Genomic DNA, 24,863 nt, shown 5'->3' on the forward strand with positions numbered 1-24,863 from the left:
TTGGGGTGTCTACAAAGTCAATGCTAGTATGTTGAGGTAGTCACACCAAAAGATGGCCCCGGAAGCCACTCAACCCAGGCCTTGAAGAGGATTTAAGCACTGGGGTAGATGCCTGGTTGCATCTCTAGAAATGTTAGAAGCAAAGCAGCATACAGGGAGAAGGGGTCATCCATGGGTAGTCATGATCTTGGCAATGATCTTGATACTTGTTCTTAGTCATTCAATGCATATTAATTGAACATTTACCTTGGGCCTGGCAGAAGACCCTTTTCCTGGTCTTTAAGAAATGGCCCACCCCCTAGGGAAAGGAGATTCAGCAGACAGCATCCTTCACTCTGGTGATCATCACCCTCTACCGGCAGATGTAGAGGGGCACACGCTCACTGGTTGCTGCCCACCTCTCAGCTAAGACACGAAAAGCCTTCCAACCTGAGAGTTGTATTGAACGTTCCTGAGTGTTTTAATCACATACACTGAATCATTGAGAACTGGTACTACAACAGCCCAGACCAAAAAATAATAATTATTGAGCCCATGCTAACACTGAGCAATGTCTCCAACTCTCTCCCTCCCAAACAAAGACAGCATGGAACTCTCTCTGTGCAGTCTTCCTCTGGATCCTCATCTCCAGTAATTCAGAGTTTGTTTTCATATAATTATATAACATTTACTGAGCTTACCACCTTCCAGGCTCTGAAAAAACAGGGCTTCAGACTGATAGAACAAGCTCCAAAGAGCTCACAATCAGGGGTGAGAGGAGACAGAATAAGAACTACAACATGAATCACATTTCCAGTTGAGGCTGATTGTACCCAACCCAAAGATTCCTCTGTTTAACATTTCTGCAAAAATTTAAATGTGTAGCAAGGAAATCCAAATCATGAAGCAAGAATATTAGTGTTGTTTTAAATACTGAATTAGCTGGATACCCTGTACAATCATAATTGTAATAACAGCACTATCATTTACTGAGCGCTTTCTCTGTTCCAAGCATTGTGATGAGTACTTTTACCTTTTTTTTATCCATTCGACAATTACTGTATTTTATCTAATCCAAGAGGCCATTCAGTAAGCTGCATTACTAATATTTTGCACCACTAGGAGAGAAAAATGGTTATAATTAAACTATAACACACTGTTCTCCGATCCCTTAGAATTTCTATTTTATACTTACTGAAAAACTTTTTATATTTTTTAAGAAAGATCTGTAAAATGTAACACTTTTGTGTTTATATACAAAGGAAAAGATAAGCAAAATAAATCGATTAAGGCGTTTCTGCTTCCAACTGTCCCTGGCAGCCATTCTAAGATACCATTCATTGTAAGATTCACCCTAATTTCTCAAATATTAAAATATAAGAAGGTGGTCTTGGAATCAGTGACATGCTATTTTAAAGTGTATGCTACGCTCCAGGCTCACAAAAAGTGCTGAAGATATAGCAATGCAGAAAACACAAAGTTCCTGCCCTCATGGTGTCTAAATGGCAGAGTTGAGAATGACAATTACACATATAATTGTTTGATTACAATTTCCATGGGAGTCACCAGAGAAAAATCACATGAGACTGCATAAAAGGGGATACTTACCTAGTCTAGGGCCTAGGAAAGATCCTCCGAGGATAAGTCCTTTATGCTAAGACTGAAAAGTAGAGTAGGAGACAGAAAAAAAATTAAAAGAAGGAAGAAAACTAGCATTTTCTCATTACATCATCTCAACAGCCATATCCGGTTGGAACTATAGTTATTCCCATTTTATAGATGAGAAAACTGAGACTTGGAGAGCTTAAGTAACTTGCCTAAGAAAACAGTTAGTAAGTGATACAGCTAGGATCTTCTTCTTCTCAAACATCAAACTGTTTTCCTTGTTCAAATGGGCAGATTTAGTGCCCACTGCGTTAGAGAGAGAGAGAAAGAGAGAGAGATTGAGGAGGAAATTCCAGTTAAAGAGAGACTCTTGAGAGTAAATCAAGACATTGTCAAATAGTTTCAGTACTAACAAAGAAAGAAGAGTTTCTGTCACAGACTCCCTGTAGCCTGGAACCAGAGATTGCAGTGTCACAGAATCAGAGATATGGAAGAATGCGATAAAAGAACATGCTTTAAAAATTCTTCTAAGCAATTAGAAGTTTTTAAATTGTTGGCTTAAGTAACTTTAGAAAACATATTCAATAACTCTGGCTGTGTATCTTTATAGCCCAGGGCCTGCATGGTTGTAGACCCAACACAGACTGAAACATGGGCCCATTAAGTATTTTTCTGATAAAGAGGCATCTCTGCCTTTATTGCAAGTAAGTCTGTGTGTCTGCTCTTGAATTTACTCCTAGACATAAAATTAGATTGGTTTTGAAAAAGGCTAGCATACTGAGCAAAGGCTGGAAGTCTAGCAAGCAAGACTAGTTCCTGAGACCTACTTTTTATCAGAGAGTAGATAGCAGGTGCAAACCCCCAGTCAATGCAGAAAGATTCTGATGAGCAGATTCATTGCACTCACTTTCTGGAGTTAAAAATGCCCAGTGTTCTTTAATTATCCACAGAGTCATTCAAAGAATATTTTTTGAGCACTTACTTTGTGCCATGCACAGGTGCTTACATACAGTATGGAGCCAAATAGACAAAGACTCCTGTTCTTACAGTTTACAGACTAACAAAGATCACAATTAACAATCAACATGAAAAAGAAGTAAATTCTATAGTATGTTAAATGTTAGTAAGTGCGATGGCAAAAGAAAAATAGAGCAAGATAAGGGAATCGGGAGCTCTGAGAGAGTGGGGAAACCAGTTGCAATTTTAAATAGGGCGAATGAAATAAGCTTCATTAGGAAATCATATTTATGCACAGACTAAAAGGAGGTTGGAGGAAACCGTAGAGAGAACAGCCAGGGCAATTGTGTGAGTTGAGCATGTTCCTGGAGAAAGAGCAAAGAGGTCAGTATGGCTGGAGCAGAAAACCTGGGGAAGAAAGGAATGGGAGAAAGGGTTAGAGACCACATGGAGAGCTAACATACATGGAGATCTCGGGGCCATACTGAGAATGCTGGCTTTGTCTTTGAGTGAGACGAATGTCCCGTGGGGGCTTTTGAGCAGAGAAGTGACATGATCTGATGTACCTTTCATTCTGACTGGTAAGAGTATTAAGAATTGACTCTAAGTAGCAAGGATGGAATCAATTCCTGGAGGAGTCAAGGTAGTATGAGAGGAGGAGCCCAGCTGAGACCATTTTTCACTTTCAGTCCCGTAGGATGGCACTTTGTAACTTCCTGTCTTACTGCAGACACTCAAGAAGGCGCTTGGGCCTTGGGTCTCTGGGCGGAGCCACCTGCATCTCTTTCCTTAACCTCAAACCCTCACCTCTAAACTGGAGGTAAAAACGCCTCCTTCGTGGAATTATTTCCAAAATAAAATGCATGCCAAATACTCTATACTGTGCTAGGCACACAGCAGGTGCTTGAAGAAATACTAGGAAAGATCTTCCCTTATGTCTCCCAACAACAAGAGAGATTTCATAAGATGCAAATTTTGACTTCTGGAAGTTATTTGGATTTACAATCTTTATTTTAAGTTGGTTTGTTTGAGTCATTAGTTCAAAGTTAAGATTTTACTGGTGAGATGTCCAGGATTTTATCAACTGAGTTAGTTGAACATGAAAGGTCTTTAAGGATGAAAGATAAAAAAGTCTGTTCTGTTATGGCTCACATTCTTCTAAAACAGATTAGTTCATTCCTGATTGGTAAATCGGTCAACAATATGAATATAATGAGGATGTCACATTGACTCACATGTAATTTTTTATCCAACACATTATTGTTTAGTATCACCAAGTAACGGCAGCCAAATATAAATTTCACCAATAAAGCTGAATGCAGCAAGCTACAGAGAATGCAGTCAGTTCATAAAAGGCCCATCAACCCCTTGCTCTTTCTCTTGGCTCACATCGACCACATAAGTCTGCCTCAGGAGTCTTATCACCATCTCTCCCTGATCTTTTAAAATTTTGATCTGTCTATAATCCCACAGTCTCACTACTTAAATGCCTTTCTATCCAAATACCATCACTTCTTTATTTACAAGGTAAATATTTTATTGCCTATTGCATTCCTTTATTTATTATAAACTGAACAAGTGTTTTTAACTGAACCAATATGTTTATTATATTTGTTTTTGTTTGATTATGCTGAGGATGCATATTTATTTTCTTTTTAAGTACGCTATCCTAACCTTATTTTTCCCATAAGAACTATAATTGTAATGCAAGGTTTTGCAAAATGCAAAGTTTGTCTAAAATCATAGATGACATTATAGCAGAAACACACATACCCTCGCTACACATACCAGTACAGAGCAGGGCACAGCTGAAAACTGACACGTGCAGGAGTGTGAGCTAGAATACACAGCCCTGAGAGGACATTGGCCTGGAGTCTAAGGAGTTTATTTTAAAGCTGGAATCTACCAATTTCTGGGTATGTAGCTTTAGGAAAGTTGTTTAACCTCTGGAAACCTAAGATTCCTTGTCTTTAAAAATGGAACTAATAATATAATTCCCACCACCCGAGTGTTGTGATTTTAAAATAAAACAACACATGGAAAGCGCGTACTAGGTGGTAGCCATTAGAATATCATATGCATAGAAACAGTTTGTAAGCAAACAAGGGTCTAATGAAGTGGTACAGAATAAGTCGTCTTCGCAGCAAAATGAGGTCAGGTGGAGGTCTCAAAATCAATGCCTCTAATTGATTTAAACAGAAGTATTTTTGTGTGTTGGGAGCCTAGCTTAACTCTCTGAGTCACATGGCTGAGAGATGATGGAAACCTCCAAACCAAAGAGAGAAGAACATTGTTCTCTGGTCTTCACTTCCTATAGGTGGACAACTGGATCAATCCCAGTTTATCTGTGCAAAATGACATTGAGCATATATGCCTTGCGTGTGTGTGTGTGTGTGTGTGTGTGTGTGTGTGTGTTTGGGTTTCTTCCCTCCACATATAAAAAATAGAGCTGAGGAAAAGATAATGCTCCTATGGCTGGAAAATATGAGATCATTTGTAATTGGCTTGTTAAAGTGCACATCATTTTCCTGATCAGCAGTAGCAAGGCTGCATTTTTAGATGCTGATGCGATTTATCATGTTATTATATATTTAGGCGCTTTTTGAAAATGCTGTTATTTACTCAACTGACTGTGTATATAGACTATTTAAAGCAGATTTTTGACCCAGTAGACTGTACCAGCCCCATCTATCGTCTCAATGAGCATGTGGGGACTCTTAAATATGCAGATTATTGACACAATAGACTATGAGCGTGGCAAACATATTCTAGACGGGTACATTCAAGTCGTTGGGGTATGATATGTTTCTAAAAAGTATTTTCGAGGCAGATCCAGGCTCTATGGAAAATATACATCGGGATGAAGGGAACTCTGGTGCTGGAGGGAAATTTGGGGTTTCCAGAAATACGGTGCTCTTACTAGTGTTACTTTGTGCTCTGCCCTTTTGTCTGTGAACATCTAATAATAATACCTACCCTCTACTGAATACCAAGCAATGCCACCAAGAGCTTGAGCTTGGTTTCTGTAACTTGCAAAGGAGACACTCTGTTTGGTTAGTACAAATTCATTCTTTGGTTCAAAATATGTATTGAGCACTACCTATCAGACAGTAGGGTCTTTGATTGCAAATAAGAAATATTATCTTTGGCAAACTTAATTATGAGCACCAATCCCAAATTTTACAATATTGACCTTTTTATCATCCTGAAAAATTAATGGACAGAATAGCAAAAGGAGATGACCCTATACTTTGTCAAACAAACAAAAGTTATATTTTCCCATTGTAATTGTTAAGGGCTAAAGAATATATACACCAAGGAGCAAAACAGTGTTTATCATGCAAAATGCTAAAAATAGCAAAGATAATATGTGCATATCGATAACAAAAATAACAGCCATGTAGAACTATGAAATATCTGTAGACTAATTAGATATTCATTAAGCTCTTAGTTGCAAGTATTCCACTGTAAACTATCTTAAGCAGTAAAGAGAATTATTTGTTTATGAAATTTTAAAGTACAAAGACAGCAAGCTTCAGGTGGAGTTGGATCAAGGTTCCAATTTCCTTGGCTCTGTGCTCTTCTATATGTTTGCTTAGTTCTCAGGCTGCCTTCCCTCATGCTACTAAAGTTGCTAGCATTTCATGGGTTTATGTGCTTATGCATGAGAACAGAAAAATGGAAAGAGAGAACCCCGTACTTTCTTAACCATCAAATCAAATTGAGAATGCTGACCCCCTATTGGCTTAGATTAGGCCTGAATCTCCTAAATAAGCTGCTATGAAAAGGTGATTGGCTTAGACAAGTCAGGGTCCACACACAGACCTGGGGTAGGGCCAACTCTACCCACACTTAATAGATTGGGAAACAACTACAATGTCTACTATGATATATCCTGAAACACCCATGATCTTTTCAGCATTGCCCAAGAATTAGCAAATTTCATTTTTAAATGTTTGTAAGTAACCACTAATGTCCTCTTTGAATCTCTGTCTTTGGGTATAACTGAAAATTCCCTTTGTATCTCCTAATAGCCATTCAAAGGTGTTAAAGGATGCATATGAGAAGATGCTTTCCAATAATTCAACCTATACCTAATAATCCTTCTCTGGATCAGAAGGCTCTGGGGGTTATTTTTTGTTTTGTAATTTCTCCAGGAAAAGGAAAATTATCTTTTACTCCCAAAAGCAAATTAACTAACCAATAAGCGGAACTCTGCAATTTTATTAAGAAAAAAATATGCAGGTATTATTATTTTTCAGGAGAATTCAGCATTTATGAGGGCAGTTTGGGAGTGGGTTGAGAACTAACATCTTACTATTTAAACAGCAAGGGAAAATACATGAAACTGAGAAAAAGGCCGGAAAGAAAGAATGTCAAGGACGAGATGGTGGATGTGTTACGAGCCATCTATCGGTGCTCACCAGTAAAGGACATTAAATCACCAGATAGTGCTATCCTCCCCCACTTTCCTCTCCTGGGAAAATAGCTAATTTGGTACTGTTTGGGGGGAAGCTGACATAGTGACCTAAAGACTTTTTCTATTACCCATCTCCTTTATAGGTAGCAACACAGAAAAGATGACAAGCCTTGAAAAGATCATTCTTAAAGTAGGCCTAACCTAAAATCAAAGGGTCAAAAAACCCTGGAGAATTTTCCATTAGATTATTCAAACTGTCGATTCAAAAAGATCGAAGACCTCTTTGTAGCTCCCAGAATTTGGGCCATTTCCAAGAACTGTTTTATTCAACTGTCCGGTACGGGTTTGACCTCAGATCAGACTTGCTGTTTTATGTAAGTTGCCTCATTTAAAAGGTAACCTAGTTAATTAAGAACTGAAATAGGTCATGATTTATGTGGCGGAATTAGCGGAGTTGTTTAGAAATGCTAATTCCTTTCGTCATTAACTTTTTTGTTTGTTTGTTTCTTGTAGTATAAAAATACTCAATCTGATAAGGGAATTTAAATGAATCCAGAAGGAATTGACGGAGAATAATGCTAGAAGCCTGATAATTTTCTTTTCCAGCCAGAACTTGAAAGAGTAAATACTAAAAATCCTGAGAAGTTCAGCTCCATAATGTTGTTCCTCATGAGTAGATTTTTGTTCTTGTAGTCATAATCAGAGGGGACATACACCGAGCACTTATTTTTACAGGCATACTGAGTTCTTTGCAGTTATCTCACTTAATTCTCGCAATCATCTTTGAGGCAGGTTTTCTCATTATCTCTAATAGGCAGATGGAGAGACTGAGGCCCACAGAGACTGTTGGCTTGCTCAAGATGACAGCGTAGGATGTGGCAGAGGTGGGATTTGAACCCAGGCAGCCTTGCTCCAGACCTAGTGCTCTTCAATCCCATGTTGTAGCAGCCATGAGAGTGGTGCCCAATCTTCCTTCTCTAGCTCTCCTTTAAGAATAGAGTGATCTCCTCCATGTAGCCCCCTGTTTCACTGACAGCTAGAGAGGACATGAATGTCACACTTCCTTGTCACCAATTCCTAAAGCTTCAGCTGACCTTGACTGTGCAGCATTTCTAAGCTACTGATATATTAGAGCTGAATCATTCTTTAAGTAGGGACCGTCCTGTGCATTGTAGGATATTTCACAGCATCCATGGCCTTTACCCACTAGATGCCAGCAGTACCCCCATCTCCAGTTGTAATGACCAAAAATCTCTTTAAGACAATGCCAAATGTCCCCTGGGGGGCAAATTCATTCTCGGTTGCAAATCACTGGGTGACCCAGTGGTGACCCAGCTGGCTCCTGGGGCCATGTGTTCCTCTACAGAAACCACCTGCCAGAAAATGATCTAATAAATGCATTCACCCCAGAGTGCAAAGATGACATAAGACTTCTTTACATCCGCACAGGAGATGAGTTCTAGATTTTCCTCATGCCAAATGAACGGAAGTCAAGTCGTAGGGTTTGAGGCAAGAAGAAGCAGAGTGTCAGAGATTTCAGAATTGAAGGCTCCTGGCTTCACCCCATGCCTGCACCTGACTTCCTCTGCCTCCCAGGAAGACCAGCCCACATTACGAGTTTAAACCCCTGTGTAGACACCTCAACTGTTTAAAAGGATATCATATTAAAATAGACTTTTTGTTGTTCTCTGTGGCTTGAAAGAAAATTAGGACCAATGAGTAAAATCTAAGCTTGATTAAAAACCATGCTCCACTGATACAATCACTCACTTATTCATTTATTGGCCCATTCATTCATCCATTCATTTATATATTCAATGAGTATTTGAACAAGGTAGGCTGTAGATAGCAGAGGGATACGGTGGTGAACCAGATAGATTCAATATGCCTTAAGGGAGCTTACAGTCTTACTGAGAAGGCGATCAAGTAAATAGGGGGAAAAATGATTGCAAATTGAGAAAAGGACTACTATATAAAGAAAAAAGAGGGGAGCTAAGATAGAAAATAACTTTGGCAGCTGGGGATCTTCGGGGAGTGTGGTGATCAGAGATGACTTCTTTGAAGAAGGGTATTGTAGCTGAGACTAAAAAGATGAGAAATTCTTAGATAAAGGAAAAGAGGGGAAACTTGCATGTAGGGAAAACAGAATTTAAAGGGCCTTGAAGAAGGAAAGAATTTGATGATTTTAGGAAACAGGCAGAAGAATTTTGGCTTTTGAGTTCCAAGCAAAGGGGACAGTAATGGGGATAGGTCTGAGATGGAAACAGGGCAGGTCTTGCAGGGATGAGTGAGACAGTGTGGAATCAAAGTGCCAAGGGAAGCCATTGAGGAGGGTGACACGGAGAATCTGTCTCCAGTGAGCAGCTCAGTGTCACTGCCATGCGGGTAATGGATGTAGGAAGACAAGAGTGGCGACCAGTGAGGAAGCCACAGCAACTTCCAGAGAAAAGCTGACGGCAGCCTGGAACAAGGTGGTGGCATGGAGATGGAGGATACAGAGAGGAGTTAGATTTATTTTGCAAATAGAATTGACATCTCTGGCTGATGAATGAGATCCAGAGAGTGAGGGAAAAGGAAGAATCCAGCATAGACTCTAGAGTCCAACAGACCCAAATTTAAGTCCCAATTCAGCTGTGTGACTCTGGAGACGTAATTAGCATTCTCTGCAATTCAATTTCATCATCTGTAAAGATGAAATTTAAAAGGCAGATAGCACTATCATGGGAATCAAATAAAGAAACACATACAAAGAAATTAGCCCACTGGCTCTTCCACATAGGTTTGCTCTCTAAAGAAGTTAGTTGTTGGTATTTTTTAAAATAGAGCATAAGTGGCCTCAAAGCTGGGAGTTCCCTGTCACCAAAGTGATGATAAAGGGATGAAAGCAGGTCATGAGAGCTTGAACTAAATGTTCTCCCCAGTCCTTAGATTTGTTCCGGTTGCTCTGTGGTGCAAACACAGCTCAACTCCAAAGTGCGAGGAAAGAAAAGAGTTCTGTAGAGTGCGGTCCTCATAGCAGGCTGGCCACAGTGATCGTGGTGGTGAAGAATCCATCATGAAGAAAAAGAATCCAAAGGTCTGATATCTGAGCCGCTGAAGGATAGCAAGGCCAAGAAATCCATCCCTGACCAAGAATTGACCCTGTGACATGAGAGGCCTTTCCTCCTCAGACTTCGGAGATTCTAGAGACAGCAAAGACTTTTCACCAGAAAAGCAAGGGCCGGACCGCTTTCTGACAGTGCCAATTTAGCTTCTCTCAGGCAACGGTGGGCCTTTTTCTTTCTTTCTTCTTTCCTTCTTAATGGGAGTGGTCACAGCCATGAACTTAGCAAAAGAAGCAGGTTAGAATGTGTCTGTTCTTGGCTAATGCAGTTAGACATTTTCGAGAGAAGGCAATGAGCAGTGGTCAGTATCCATTATCGGCATGAAATATTTCAGAGAAAGAAGCGGCGTTTGCCAAAAAAAAGAAAAGATGTTTGACTTCAAGCCAGGCAAGAAGGAAACAAGATCACCTTCTAGCTCTGTGGGATGGCTGTGCTAATGATGTTATTTCAAGCAAAATTGGAATATATGTCTGAAAAAATACAGATGGTGCATCGGCTTTACATACTTTCTGAAGGTCGTTCTGGACTATGATTTACTGTCCTTTTTCTTGGCAAAAAAAAAAACAACTTTTCAGTCTTGGAAAGAACTACATACGTGGGGAAAATGTACAGAAAATAAGTAGGCTGAACACAGTTGCTACCAGTGCTATTGTGCAGTTTCCTTCTTCCTGTTTTGTTTCATTCGTTTTCTCTCCTGTTCCAGATTTATGGCCCTCTAGGTGTGAGGATAATGTAAGGATAGAGATTTCTAAACTGGAGCTACCAGAAAGATGATGAAGTGGTCCACTCTTACCCTTCTCCAAGACTGTTTTCTCACTTTGCTCTTTTAAATTGTCACCAAGAAATGTCCCAATAATAATACACACTGGACTGAAATTCTAGGTAGCTAAATAGAGAGCACTTTTGTTGGAGACTTTCTGCTTTGAGCATTAGTCATTTCTTTCAGTGCAAAGCCCGAGGCCTCTAACAAAGACCTTCTTCCCTCAGATGGTGGGTTGCTTTATTTCTTGGGGATTACAGACATTATCATTATGGGTAATGACCTAATAACTTGGTATTTGATGTCTGCACATCACTTCTGAGGAAGTTCCTGGCACACATACCACAGGCTCCTCGTACAAGTGATTTAATATTAAATAACAAAACCCAAACTGGAGAAAGCTCTTTTCTTATGCATGACACATACAAAGCTGGTTCATATCTAATGCTAATACCCTCTAAAAGCTGTTGTCTTGGAATAAAATTTAGGGATAAAGAATGCCAAAGTCAATTGATTTCAGCCGTCTGTGAGTTCAGGTGGAAATCAGGATGTACAGTGTTTATAAAGTGCCTAGAACAGGGCTGGGAATTTGGGAGCTAGTCCTATGGCCTCGGTATTTCACATACTTTATCATATTCAGTATTCCTAATGACCTTACAAAGTAGGTACTATTATTATTCCCATTTTACAGATGAGGAAGCTGAGCCTTTGAGAGTTTCAGTAATTTTCCCAGGATCACATCAAGCAGTAAGTGGCAGGTCCGAGCCAAGGTCTGCCTAATCCCAAGGTCAGTGGTCCATCCTATCTGTTCATTGACTGACCAGTCTTTGAATGAGTGATTTATTTCTCTCTTGCTTGGTGTTTCCCAGGCTAAACTGGGAGAGCAATTGTTTACATCACAGGCATTTAGTCTTTTGGTCTTTGTAGAGGAAAGGGGCTGGGAACCCTCAAAGTCGTGTTCTCTTTTCACAACACTGGTTCCCACATACACTTATGAACACAGGCATAGAGAGAGTTGCTAAGTATCTCTCTACTAATTAATAGTTTTATAACACCAGAGCTTCTTAAATTTTTTTGAGCAAATGAATCCCCTAGGGATCTTGTTGAATGATTCCTATTCCTGGACTTGGGGCAGGACCAAGACTCTGTATTCCTAACAAGCTCCCAGGTGGGGCTGACGCTTGAACAGTGGGGGCTTACAACACACTTCTCTTCCACCTCCTCCTCTGTCCTGATGGAGCCCTGTTACACAGGCAGGCTTGAGATGATCACTGCTATTTTGGATTGCCAGATGAGGAAACTGAGGTCAAAGAGCTGGTATGAGAAAGAACCAGAAAAACATGACAGATCTTCTAGCCCCTGGGTCTCCCCGGGTTCCCTTGGTTTGGAGGTTACAAATAGTTAGGTCTCAGACATATTTGGTTTCATCTACATGGTTTGGCCAAACAAACTACCTCGACCCCATGACAGTTCCTTGAGTAGCATCTGCACTCTTCCCCTGGGGCATAAACTTCCTGTTGCCCACAGCCCCTTGGTGCCTCTCTGCCTAGCTGAAAGTCTGCAGCTACTTATCTCTGCACCTGAGGATTGTTTTCCTTCCACCTGGCCTACTTTGCACATTTAAGTTACCTGTCTCCTCAAGTAATGTGTGACCTTTTCATGACCTCTTTCTCCCCAACCTCAGTGTCCAACCGCTCTCCATAACTCATCCCTCTACTCTCTTTGGCCTTTGGAGAACTGCTGTGACAGACGTCCCAGTGAAACTCTGAAGTGTCTCGCATGTGGTACTCACAGGACACATATTCCTATAGTAAATGAATCAACAGATGACCACGAAGGGATGACAGAACATTCATGTCCACTGACTTACACTGGCTTATCCTTTTCTGCTGATGACTGATACCTGGAGAAAGTCACAAAGCATGATTAGAAAACAATCTTATGCCCTGAAGAGCTGCGACGATGACCCAAGAAAATGCCAACACGACTACGTTAAGTGAACAAACTATTTTTTTCCATGCAGACCCCACTGGATCCATATCCATCGTACATATGAAACATTCCAGTTATCTAAACAGTCTTCAGGAAATAAAAAAAAAGAGATGCCGATAGTTTTGATGACCTCCAGAAATCTGTCCATTTGTCTCCAGAGTACTCACAGGCTCAGCATAAGCCTCCCTGTCATTTTGCCTACTCCATCCTCAACGTTCCTCGAAACACAGAATTCTGTTTGTTTGATTCTGATGTTCAGACAGAGGAGGGAAAATAAAACCCTCTCTCGATCTGTGTGTATAAGACATACTTATGTTAACGAGTTATATATGGCATGGCAGGGATAAAAATCTATACGCTATGAATTTTATTTTTCCTATTGAGAATTTTCCTTTTAGAAATGTGCATGAACTTAGATAACTTCTCCAGACTGTAAGGAGGCTGAACCTTGGCTCATGGGGCCTGGATTCTTTGTAAATGAAGTCTGTACTCAGGAATCATGTCAGGGATCCCCACGGCCCTCTAGCCTACCACCCTCCCGAAGCAAAAAGCGAACTGAGCCCTCACCCTGGGCCTGGCCACCACTGAAAAGCAGCTGGCTTCCTTAAACATGAAATCCTCTATCTCTTTATTCAGCCTGCCAACAAGAGTGCCAATTAGTGCCAATAATAATATACATATTAACAGACTTTAAGACCACATTCACCAAAACGTTAGAGACTCATGACAGAGAGGCCTTACTCTGTGTCATCATTTAGCGTACCTACTGGGTACATGGCGAGAAATTCTCACGATCCCCTCATTTACCTCTGCCTTGCACTCTGCAGAATCTTCTTGTGATTTTAAACTGTCATTTAGTGGGGTAGATTGGCGAAAATCATCCTGTCACCATTGGGTATGTTTTTAAATGAGGTCTTGGTTGAATTCTGGTTTAGATTTTGAAAATCAGCCTTCGTGCGTTTTAAATTGTTCTTGGGTAATAACTCTTCCACCTCTACTGCCATTTTAAAAACTGTCAATGTTTTTACTGTAAACACTTTATTGTGGATTTTCAAGGCAGCTACAAAAATGTATGCTTAGCAAAAATCTGATATCTAACATTATACCATCCGTAAATTATTTTGCACAATTTTATTTAAATTACTCTGACTATATGTTTTGGAACAATTGAGGTGGTAATTTTAAAGAAAACAGAAATCAATTGTTGTGTTTTTTTTTAACTTTTAATATAAAAGGAAATTTCTAAAATTTAAGGGTCTATTTCTGAATTTTATACACTTACTATTAGGGTAAACAGTTTGCATCCTATGTATTTTTTTCCATGACATTTCTCCTTTTTTAAATAAAGAATTCAGGGGAAGACTACCCTAATGTTCATGTAACATGCATCATGGAAGTGCTAATGGTCTTCATCCATGACAAAATTAGTCCATACTGTTAAAGTTCCTGTGTGTGAATCTTTTTTGAATCTAAGTCTGTTCACATTAGGAGTGTATAAATCCACAGCTCAGGAAGTTCAGACAAGAATGTCGGTGGCTGGGTTGCTCTGAAAAGACAACGGGGATGCTCTGGTTTTATCATGTAGTAAAACTGATAAAGATAATTGTAACTCACACCTGATCTAGATGGGGTAAGGGTGAGGGTATCTTTACTCATTCCAGGTGCCCATTGCACTGCTGACTAGTGGAGCCAGAGTTTGCAGCTGGAATAATCCCCTTTTGTTGCATAATTCATTTATTGATTCAAATAATTGTTGGACATCGTTCTGTGCCAGGATGTGATCTGAGTGCTGGGGAGGAGCAAGATCTCTGTCTGCATGGGGACAGATATTTCAACTTTACATTCAGTGGGGGGAGAAAACCAATCAAAACAAATAGGCTCATTTCAGAGTGAGTAATGGTTAGTGCTACAGAGACTTTAGTAAGGAGGTTGATGTGATCAAGAGTTACATAGAGAAGGGGAGACTGGTCAGGAAAGGCCTCTCTGAGAAGAGGCTATTTGAGCTGCAACCTGAAGGATGAAAAGGAGCCAACTATGTGATGGTGCCGAGGAAGAACTTTCTGGGCAGAGAAATCTGAAATTGCACAGGAGCACAGTCAAGAAAAGGATTGGCAGGTTCAAGGAGGAGCAAGAAGCCATTGTGCCTTTGGCACGGAGGGGAGGTCGTGAGTGCTCCGGGATGATGCAGGGAGGATGACAGAGGCCAAATCCTGCAGGCTCTCATAGACCATGCTAAGGCGTTGAACTTTATTATAATTGCAACACAAAGGCCTTGCAGGAGTCAAAACAGAGAAATGTCATGGAGTGGACAACATGGTGGCTTGGTCTAAGACAGTGGCCATGGAGTCAAAGAGATAGGGTCTCTTGAGTCAGTCATTCAGATAAAGAACTGGCAGTGTGTGCTCATGAATTCGCTGTCCTGGGAATGGGGAAGTTTCATGTGGCCAGAGTTCAACAGTGGTAAGGGATAGAATTAGAAGTTTAGGTTGGAAAAGGGGTTGTTTGCCACCACGAAGTTTTATCTTCAACCCAAAATCAACAAGGAGGTTCGGTAGAGAACATTTCTTTCTTACTGTGCCTTGGCATAATTGTGATCATTTTCTTTTGTTAAATAAGTATTCATAAGAATAAACTTGCCAATCATCCACTTATTCCCAGATTTACACATGATGCAATCTTATTAAACAAATCATCGATAGAGAGAGAGACAGATATTCATTATACACCAAGATCATCCATATTCTGGCTGCTTTTTCTCTCTCGCCTCAACTGCTGGTGGCAAACAAAATCACTTAAGTCAAGTGAACGGTTTTAAATGTATAATATTGAAATGTGTTTTTAAAAAACTCCTTGGAACCCTCAGCCATTGTTAAAATACACTCACTTTGACGGATGCTTTGGCACTTTTTTTTATGAGGCTTTTCAACTCGTTACCTTATCGGGTGCATGAGATTTAGTCTGTTCTGCAGAGGGAAACAGACAAAAAGGGTCTCTCAGCTTGAGTTACTCTTCTGTAAAGGTTATAGTAAACATGTCAATGCCTAATTAAGCAGAAAATTTTATCTGTATTGTGGGGGAGGCGTTTGCTGTCTCTGACTTTTCTTCTGGGGAATCCATTTAGAAGGACAAAGTAGATTGTGAGGTTGAGCTGGTCCGGAAAACTCGGCTTCCAAATGTCAGCAGAAAAAAAAGAGAACATTTCTTTTCTCCTTGTTTGAAAATGACTTACATTGGCTGGGCAGTTTGTGTGTGTGTGTGTGTGTGTGTGTGTGTGTGTGTGTGTATTTTATTAACAGACACAGAAAATAACATGAATTATTTCCCAATTTCCTATGAAGGTCCAGGCACAGTGCTAGGCACTGGAAATACTGAGACTTATAAAGCCCAGTAACACGCTTAACGAACTGTGATGACGAAACCCTCCCTTCACCAGATTTCTTCCCTTGTTCTCTATGTGTGCAAGTGTGCAACTTTTCTTTGTTGCTGTGATCACACTGCCCATAGGTGTGGTGACAGTATGTCATAGTTATCCTGGAACAGTCCTGCCTAATGCCTGTTTTCACAGTGTATGTCCCAGAGTATAAGCATCCTTTTAATTTTCAAAAGTGACCCTATTTGGCTGATAGAGTTTGCCTGATTCTTTGGAGTACTTTACTTGGCTGGGTGACAACTTGTTTGTTGATTTTATAACATAGACTTTCTCCTTGAACTTCAGGGTATAACTATTTTTGCAAACATGCAAATTAGTTCAGGAAAAAGAACCTGTGACGAGAATGAGGGGAGTGTTCTAACTCAGTCCTTGCATTATTTTACAATATGATTTTCCTGCAAGTAGTGACCATGTATTAGTGGTTGTTTGGATAGATTGAGTAGTTTTTGTTTCTTCAAATCAATTTATGGAACTAGAGATCAGCAACACCAATTTAAAATCCACTCGTCAACTTGCTGGGAAAGCAGAAACACCATACCAATAACAATAAAATAACAGACACAACCATAAAACTCAGGGCTAGACTGCATTTTTACATTTCATCTTGTTTTATTGCATCATGACCTTAAAATCGTGAGCTCTTATATCCAGCATATCCACAATTCTCTCCAAGGTGGTGGTTACCTATTTAGTGATATTTTAGTGAAATTCCACTGCTTACCCTTTAACCTTTGGGTCTCATCAAAGTTTTCTTATTCATGCCATTGAGTAAGACCATGGATTCTCTCATCAAGCAGATCTGGGTTCACAGCAGGATCTGCAATAGTTGCTCTGTGATCTTGGGTAAATTTCTTAACCTCAAAGCCTCAGTTTCCCCATCAGTGAAATGAAAATAATAGTACCTACTGTGTGTGGATATTAGATAAAATGAAAGAATGCTTTTGCAAAAGTTAGTTCAGTTCCTAGGAGACAGTAATGACTCAGTAAATTATTCTTCATCTTCACCCATCATCACAAGCCTTTGGATTTCCTGACAATAGCTGCCTTATTCTAAACAAATCCCTTTCTCTTCTAATTCTCTCTGCCTGCCTTGCAGCACAGACCTCCAATGCATGACTGTCCCTTTCCCAAGATTTTTATCCTGGATGAATAGAAATAGCAGCATCCGCTTTAGGGTTTCTCCCAAGTAGCTGCCTGCTACCAAGAGGGGAGATAGACGCTCATAAGGAAAACATTTCATTAAGATCATGCCGGTCCTGCAAATCTGAGACTGAAACTCCTTTTGTTTGGTACTTCTTTGGTTGCATTTTATCCACATGGCATTGGAAAGGCCAGGTGAAGAAAATGAGCCCCTGGGCGTGAAGAGTCAAATTCCTCATCCCCATTTATGGATATTTGCCCATTAATTCCCTTTGCACCCGCTCTCTTGTGTCTTCATTTTCCCTATGCAATTACTGGTCCTAAATCCTTTCAGAGAAGGGAAAGCATGCATCCCCAACAGCATTTTGCATCTACAAATCAAACGTATAATTGGCATCTCATGACGGGTACCCACAAATCACAGTGCATTTGAAATTACAGGCACAAGACCGAGAGGGCATTTTAAGCCTTGTCTGAAAAGGTCTTCGTATAACCTGTTTGAGAATAATAAGATAGTCCTCAAATTTCCCATTCTAACACCATTGGCTGTTATTTTGAAATCATTATATTTGCTGAAGTTATATAATTTTTCAACTATCAACAGAAGATTTTATTAGCACACCCCACAATCTCTCTTCCTGCTGTGTGTGACTCTCTACAAATAAAAATGTTACAACAAAAAGACACTGGCTATCAAAACTGTAATGGCTGTATGTTCAAATTACTTCTGAACACTCAAAAATGATTTATTTAGATAACTATATGCCAATATATCCAAATGTCTTGGTAAACCTTCCCATTGAGATGTCAAGGGTCAAATCTTAGTTTTCTTATGAGTTTTCTTACTTTTCAAATCTTAGTTATCTTCTCCTAAAGATATGACTTTAATAGAATTTGCATTTCAATCCAGCATTCCTGAAAGTCATACACATGAATTTAGCAACCGTCCCATTATAAGCTTGTGAGATATCCCCTAAACATGAAAATTATTAAGTTGGGATTCTAGGCATTTATAAAGAATTATGACTCCTGCCAATTAAAAGAAAAAAAGGCAGAAGATGGCACAGAGAAATCACCTGGCTTTTTCCTGCTCCCATTGTTCTCAGTCATAAAAGTGTAGATTAAATTCAGTTTGGCTCAGGAAGCAACTGGGACAGAATAAGTGACCTGTTATTGTTTTTTCATGGCTACTTCTTCTCTTCTAGGCTATGCCCAGGAGGAACAGCTGAAGGAAGAGGAGGAAATAAAAGAGGAAGAGCAAGAGGAGGACGACAGTGGCTCCATCGCTCAGCTCCAGGGCAGCAATGACACAGGGACAGACGAGGAGCTGGAAACGGGCCCAGAGCAGAAAGGCTGCTTCAGCTACCAGAACTCGCCAGGAAGTCACTTGTCCAATCAGGACGCAGAGAACGAGTCTCTGCTAAGCGACGCCAGTGATCAGGTGTCGGACATAAAGAGCGTGTGCGGCCGAGATGCCTCGGACAAGAAAGCCATCCCTCCCCACAAGCTTCCAAACGAAGCGCACAACTGCATGGATAAAATGACAGCCGTCTACGCCAACATCCTGTCTGATTCCTACTGGTCGGGCCTGGGCCTGGGCTTCAAGCTGTCCAGCAGCGAGAGGCGGAACTGCGACACCCGAAACGGCAGCACCAAGGGCGATTTTGATTGGCACCAAGATGCCCTGTCCAAAAGCCTGCAGCAGAACCTGCCTTCTCGGTCCGTCTCCAAACCCAGCCTGTTCAGCTCGGTGCAGCTGTACCGGCAGAGCAGCAAGATGTGCGGGGCCGTGTTCACCGGGGCCAGCAGGTTCCGCTGCCGGCAGTGCAGCGCCGCCTACGACACCTTAGTTGAGCTGACTGTGCACATGAACGAAACAGGCCACTATCAAGATGACAACCGCAAAAAGGACAAGCTGCGACCCACGAGCTACTCAAAGCCCCGGAAAAGGGCTTTCCAGGACATGGACAAGGAGGACGCTCAAAAGGTTCTGAAGTGTATGTTTTGTGGCGACTCCTTCGACTCCCTCCAAGATTTGAGTGTCCACATGATAAAAACAAAACATTACCAAAAAGTGCCTTTGAAGGAGCCAGTACCAACCATTTCATCGAAAATGGTCACCCCTGCAAAGAAACGTGTTTTTGAGGTGAATCGGCCGTGTTCCCCCGATTCCACCACAGGATCGTTTGCAGATTCTTTCTCTTCTCCGAAGCACGCCAGCTCACAGCTGTCCTCCAACAACCGCTACGGCTACCAGAACGGCGCCAGCTACACCTGGCAGTTTGAGGCCTGCAAGTCCCAGATCTTAAAGTGCATGGAGTGCGGCAGCTCCCACGACACCTTGCAGCAGCTCACCACCCACATGATGGTCACAGGTCACTTTCTCAAGGTCACCAGCTCTGCCTCCAAGAAGGGGAAGCAGCTGGTGTTAGACCCACTGGCGGTGGAGAAAATGCAGTCGTTGTCAGAGGTTCCGAACAGCGATTCTCTGGCTCCCAGGCCATCGAACAACTCAGCCTCTGACTGTACAGCCTCAACAACCGAGTTAAAGAAAGACAGTAGAAAAGGAAAAGCAGAGGAAAGCAACAAGGACGAGAAAGTCGTGAAAAGCGAGGAATACGAAGATCCCCTACAAAAACCATTAGACCCTACAATAAAATATCAATATCTACGGGAGGAGGACTTGGAAGATGGCTCAAAGGGTGGAGGGGATATTTTGAAGTCATTAGAAAATACTGTGACCACAGCCATCAACAAAGCCCAAAATGGGGCTCCCAGCTGGAGCGCATACCCCAGCATCCACGCAGCCTACCAGCTGCCAGAGGGCACCAAGCCGCCTTTGCCCATGGGATCCCAGGTGCTGCAGATTCGGCCTAATCTCGCCCATAAGTTAAGGCCGATTGCACCAAAATGGAAAGTAATGTCACTCGTTTCTGTGCCCACAAACCTGGCCCCATACACTCAAGTTAAGAAGGAGTCAGAAGAAAAAGACGAAATCATGAAGGAATGTGGGAAAGAGAGTCCCCACGAAGAGGCATCGTCTTTCAGCCACAGTGAGGGGGATTCCTTCTCCAAGAGCGAAACGCCTTCAGAATCCAAAAAGGCTGAGCCATGTCCCCTGAAGGAGGAGGACAAGCTGATGAAAGAGAGTGGTGAGAAGGAGAAGCCTCAGCTCTTGGAGCCGGCGTCTTCTCTCAGCAATGGCTGTGCCCTGGCCGACCACAGTCCGGCACTGCCCTGCATCAACCCGCTCAGCGCCTTGCAGTCCGTCTTGAACAATCACTTGGGCAAAGCCACCGAACCCTTACGCTCACCTTCCTGCTCCAGCCCAAGCTCAAGCACAATTTCTATGTTTCACAAGTCCAATCTCAGTGTCATGGACAAGCCGGTTTTGAGTCCTGCATCCACAAGGCCGGCCAGTGTGTCTAGACGCTACCTGTTTGAGAACAACGATCAGCCCATCGACTTGACCAAGTCCAAAAGCAAGAAAGCTGAGTCCTCACAAGCACAATCCTGCACGTCCCCGCCTCAGAAGCATGCTCTGTCTGACATCGCTGACATGGTCAAAGTCCTCCCCAAAGCAACCACCCCAAAGCCTGCCACTTCCTCGAGGGTCCCTCCCTTGAAGCTGGAAATGGATGTCAGGCGCTTTGAGGATGTCTCCAGTGAAGTCTCAACTTTGCATAAAAGAAAAGGTCGGCAGTCCAACTGGAATCCTCAGCACCTTCTGATTTTGCAAGCTCAGTTTGCCTCAAGCCTCTTCCAGACATCAGAGGGCAAATACCTGCTGTCCGATCTGGGCCCGCAAGAGCGAATGCAAATCTCCAAGTTCACGGGACTCTCCATGACCACCATCAGCCACTGGCTGGCAAACGTCAAGTACCAGCTTAGGAAAACAGGAGGGACAAAATTTCTGAAAAACATGGACAAAGGACATCCCATCTTTTATTGCAGCGACTGTGCCTCCCAGTTCAGAACCCCCTCTACCTACATCGGTCACTTAGAATCCCACCTGGGTTTCCAAATGAAGGATATGACCCGCATGGCAGCAGACCAGCAAAGCAAGGTGGGGCAGGAGCTTTCCCGGGTATCGTCGGCTCAGAGGTCTCCGGAAACAATAGCTGGCGAAGAGGACACAGACTCTAAATTCAAGTGTAAGTTGTGCTGTCGGACATTTGTGAGCAAACACGCAGTAAAACTCCACCTAAGCAAAACGCACAGCAAGTCACCCGAACACCATTCACAGTTTGTAACAGACGTGGATGAAGAATAGCTCTGCAGGTATGGGTTTGCTCCCAGGCGATTGTGACAGTGGCCTTGCAAGGAGCTTCTTACAGGGAGATGGGTCTGCTTAGAGGCAACTAATATCTCCCAATGTCAAGCAGGACAATAGCTTGTTGGAGTAGGACTTATTTTTATGAATGACCAGAACATGATAAATAAGTCTTAACCACTCTCTCAAGTCCTCCAATTTAGAGCTGGGTGAGAGAGATGAAGTTCCCCTGAGATACCCAAGGCAACCTCCCGGGTCCAGCCCAGGCTACCCCTCATTTTAATCAATAAGCACTAACTTCTCTCGCCATCCCATTTCCCCACCCCACCTTCCCACAGCAATACTAATGACTTATAAGATGTAAACAGGTGAGCACCAGAATAAAGATGGGAGAGTTGCTAGGGGCATTCACTCTACAGAGATTTCTTAATCAGCTCATGAATACCTTAAAGTTGTCTTTATTATTGTTACTTATAATTAACACTTTTTGCAGCTTACTTTTAGCCATTGCTACCTTCCATCGCCTTCCCTTTGTTTATTTCCCACATTAAGTTTCCTATGAAAGAGCTTACGCCTTTAAGGGATAATAGGAAAATATTCTTCTCTGCAGAACATTGAGATGAAAAGAGAAGAAGCTTATTTTCTTCTCTCATCTTTTGGTTTTCTTTAGGACAAACTAATATCAGAGTCTACCCCTAGCAAAGACAGATACAATGCATGCCCTTGAGATTTTATTTTACATAAAGAAACAAATGGCTTTCCGCACACCTATTGTCAATGCACATGGGTCCCACGGCTTTGAGAGAATTTGCATTTTATATCATATAAATCCTGTGTCTCATAGAGTCACTGATGTCCAGACCATCCATGTCACCTCCAGGAAGGAACACAGAGGCCAAGGGCAGATACTTTGGCAGATTAGCCACATCAGCCATTTTCACATGTCGAGTGTAATCAAAGCTGGTCTTAGCAAATCTCTTTCATCTCCCTTTTTGTATTTTTTCTACTTCCTTTCTCTCCCCTCCAGCATGGTACCCTCACATGCTAGGGACCCTCATACATATTCAGGTTGTCCTTTACCTCGGGCCACACCCAAGATGGGAACCCAAGCTGAGCTAACCCTTCTGTGCTTACCAGTCCAGTTTATATTGTGCTGGGTTACAGATATGCTCTTAATTAATTACTTAGCTCTTCATTCATTCAATCATTCACAATAAGATGTGAAAGGCTAATATTAGCTCAGCACATAAGCCCTCGCCACCCCCTATTGTTAGAGCATTTGTTTTTAAATAGGACCCTCTCAGATCAAGCTACAAGGTTATGGACACTAGGAGAGTTCCAGATAGAGGGGGGATTTGTCTAGCCTGGCTTTGGACTCACCTCCTGTCAGGTAGAGAGATTTACCAAGTGTGAGGCTGGCCAAAATGAAATAAGAGGTTAAAATATCTGATCTTGGATTTTTCCCTTAGCGAGAAGTTCTAAGTGCCTGCTAAGAGAAGACCCATTCTATAACTCTAACAGCTATCTGGGCCCAAATGAAGGCTTTTGTGTTTGCATGTTTGTATTATGATAATTAAATGGGTTACTGGTGATTCATCTCTTGCTTTCCAAGCATGATTTGTTCAGCTCACACTATTGAAAGAAAAGCCAAAATGCATCTATTGAATCCACACGTGAGCTTGGAGCTCTGCAATGTCATATTTATTTGCTATATAACATTTCGAATTTTGTGTAACTTGCTATTATGCTTTTCTGGTTCTTTAAAAAAAAAAAGGTGGACATACACAGAATACCTACAGAGAAGAAAGGTGTTTCAAATCCAATAGTGGTGGGTCCAAACCGTGGTGAAGAGAACAAATAGGTAATATTTATTTGTCATATAATAAAGACCAATTTTCCACCTGTTAGGTTTGTAATCTTTTTTTTTTTTTGAAAAAATTAATATCACTGCCAAAACACTGTGATATCGAGATAAGGAGAAGGGACAAAAAGAAAGAAAGCATCCATCCATTCTCAGTCAAAATCTGAAATGTGTGGTATCTGTTCTAGGGAAATGAAGGTAAACCTGTTAAGAACATAGATAAGGTCACTATTTCTGCATCTCTCTGCATTTGTACGGAATAAATATTTCTAATTTGAGCCTTCGAAGCACAGTATTACAGTGTTATCATCATATGACACCAAAACTCCATCCTTACATAATGACTGTTATGCTGTGATTCTGGGAGGATTACAGAACAACAGGTCTGAGTATTTGGGACTCATTCAAAGCAATGAGAGTGTATGCGTTGTGTATTTAGAAAAGATAGTGCGGGTGCTGGGTGTGTTTGTGCCAATACTAAAAATATTCTAATCTGCCTGATTAGATCCCCCATCTGAACAAAAGTGGCTTCATGATGCTTTGGTCACCCATGAAAGAATGCCTCTATCCCCAGGGTCCTTTTTTAGAACACTTATGTAATACCTTGCCCACGGCTTAGAATTATGCATATTATGTTTTTAAGTGGTCACAAAATGGCATCACTGTTATCTGGAACTCTAATCTTCGTTGATATGCATGATAGCACAAATTGTGCAAAATGACATGATATTTTTAGAAAGCATGGTCAAGATTTTATAGAAAATTTAGGAGCTTTACCATATCTATGTTTTCTAAAAGACACATTTTTGAACCACATTTTCTTTCCTTTCTTTGATATATCTTAAATCCTGCAAAATGCTCTGCCAAATATTAAATGCAACTTTTCATTAAAAATTCATCAGAGGACATCAAATGTGCAACCCTATTTTAGGACATAAGTAACCTAAAACTATTTTAATATGTATTTGTATATATCTTTAAAAGCCACATGCTCTTGAATAATAGAAATTAAACAGAGAGCAAATCAGTGAGTGTTAACATGCATAAGGACTTGAAATTATAGTCATTATTGTGTAACCCAGTTTAGAAGTTTAACAGCATACCTAGCCTTGAAATTGTTGGCAGGAATGTATTCTAGTCCAATGAGCTGACACTTTTGTTGTGGATAGCTTGATAAAGACACATGTTCAGGGTGAAAAGTATATAAGGTTGCCAGATAAAATAAAGGATGGACTTCCAATTAAGTTTACATTTCAGATAAAAAACAAATATGTTTTTAGTATGTCTCAAATATTGCATGGGCCATTCTTATATTTAAAAGGCATTTATTGTTTATCTGAGA

General features: G+C 41.2%; 1 protein-coding gene across 1 annotated transcript in view; it reads left to right on the top strand.

The window, feature by feature from the left end:
* The window catches only part of TSHZ2 (teashirt zinc finger homeobox 2), a 267,063-nt gene extending 245,281 nt beyond the window's left edge, over window positions 1–21,782 (top strand). The window contains exon 2 of the mRNA XM_063113033.1: window positions 18,593–21,782. Coding sequence (XP_062969103.1) covers window positions 18,593–21,660 — 3,068 coding nt within the window. The 3' untranslated portion in view covers window positions 21,661–21,782. The remainder of the gene's footprint in view (window positions 1–18,592) is intronic.
* The last annotated feature ends 3,081 nt before the right edge of the window (window positions 21,783–24,863 follow it).

The sequence above is a fragment of the Cynocephalus volans genome, chromosome 1 (assembly GCF_027409185.1).
Source record: "Cynocephalus volans isolate mCynVol1 chromosome 1, mCynVol1.pri, whole genome shotgun sequence".
Classification (NCBI taxonomy): domain Eukaryota; kingdom Metazoa; phylum Chordata; class Mammalia; order Dermoptera; family Cynocephalidae; genus Cynocephalus; species Cynocephalus volans.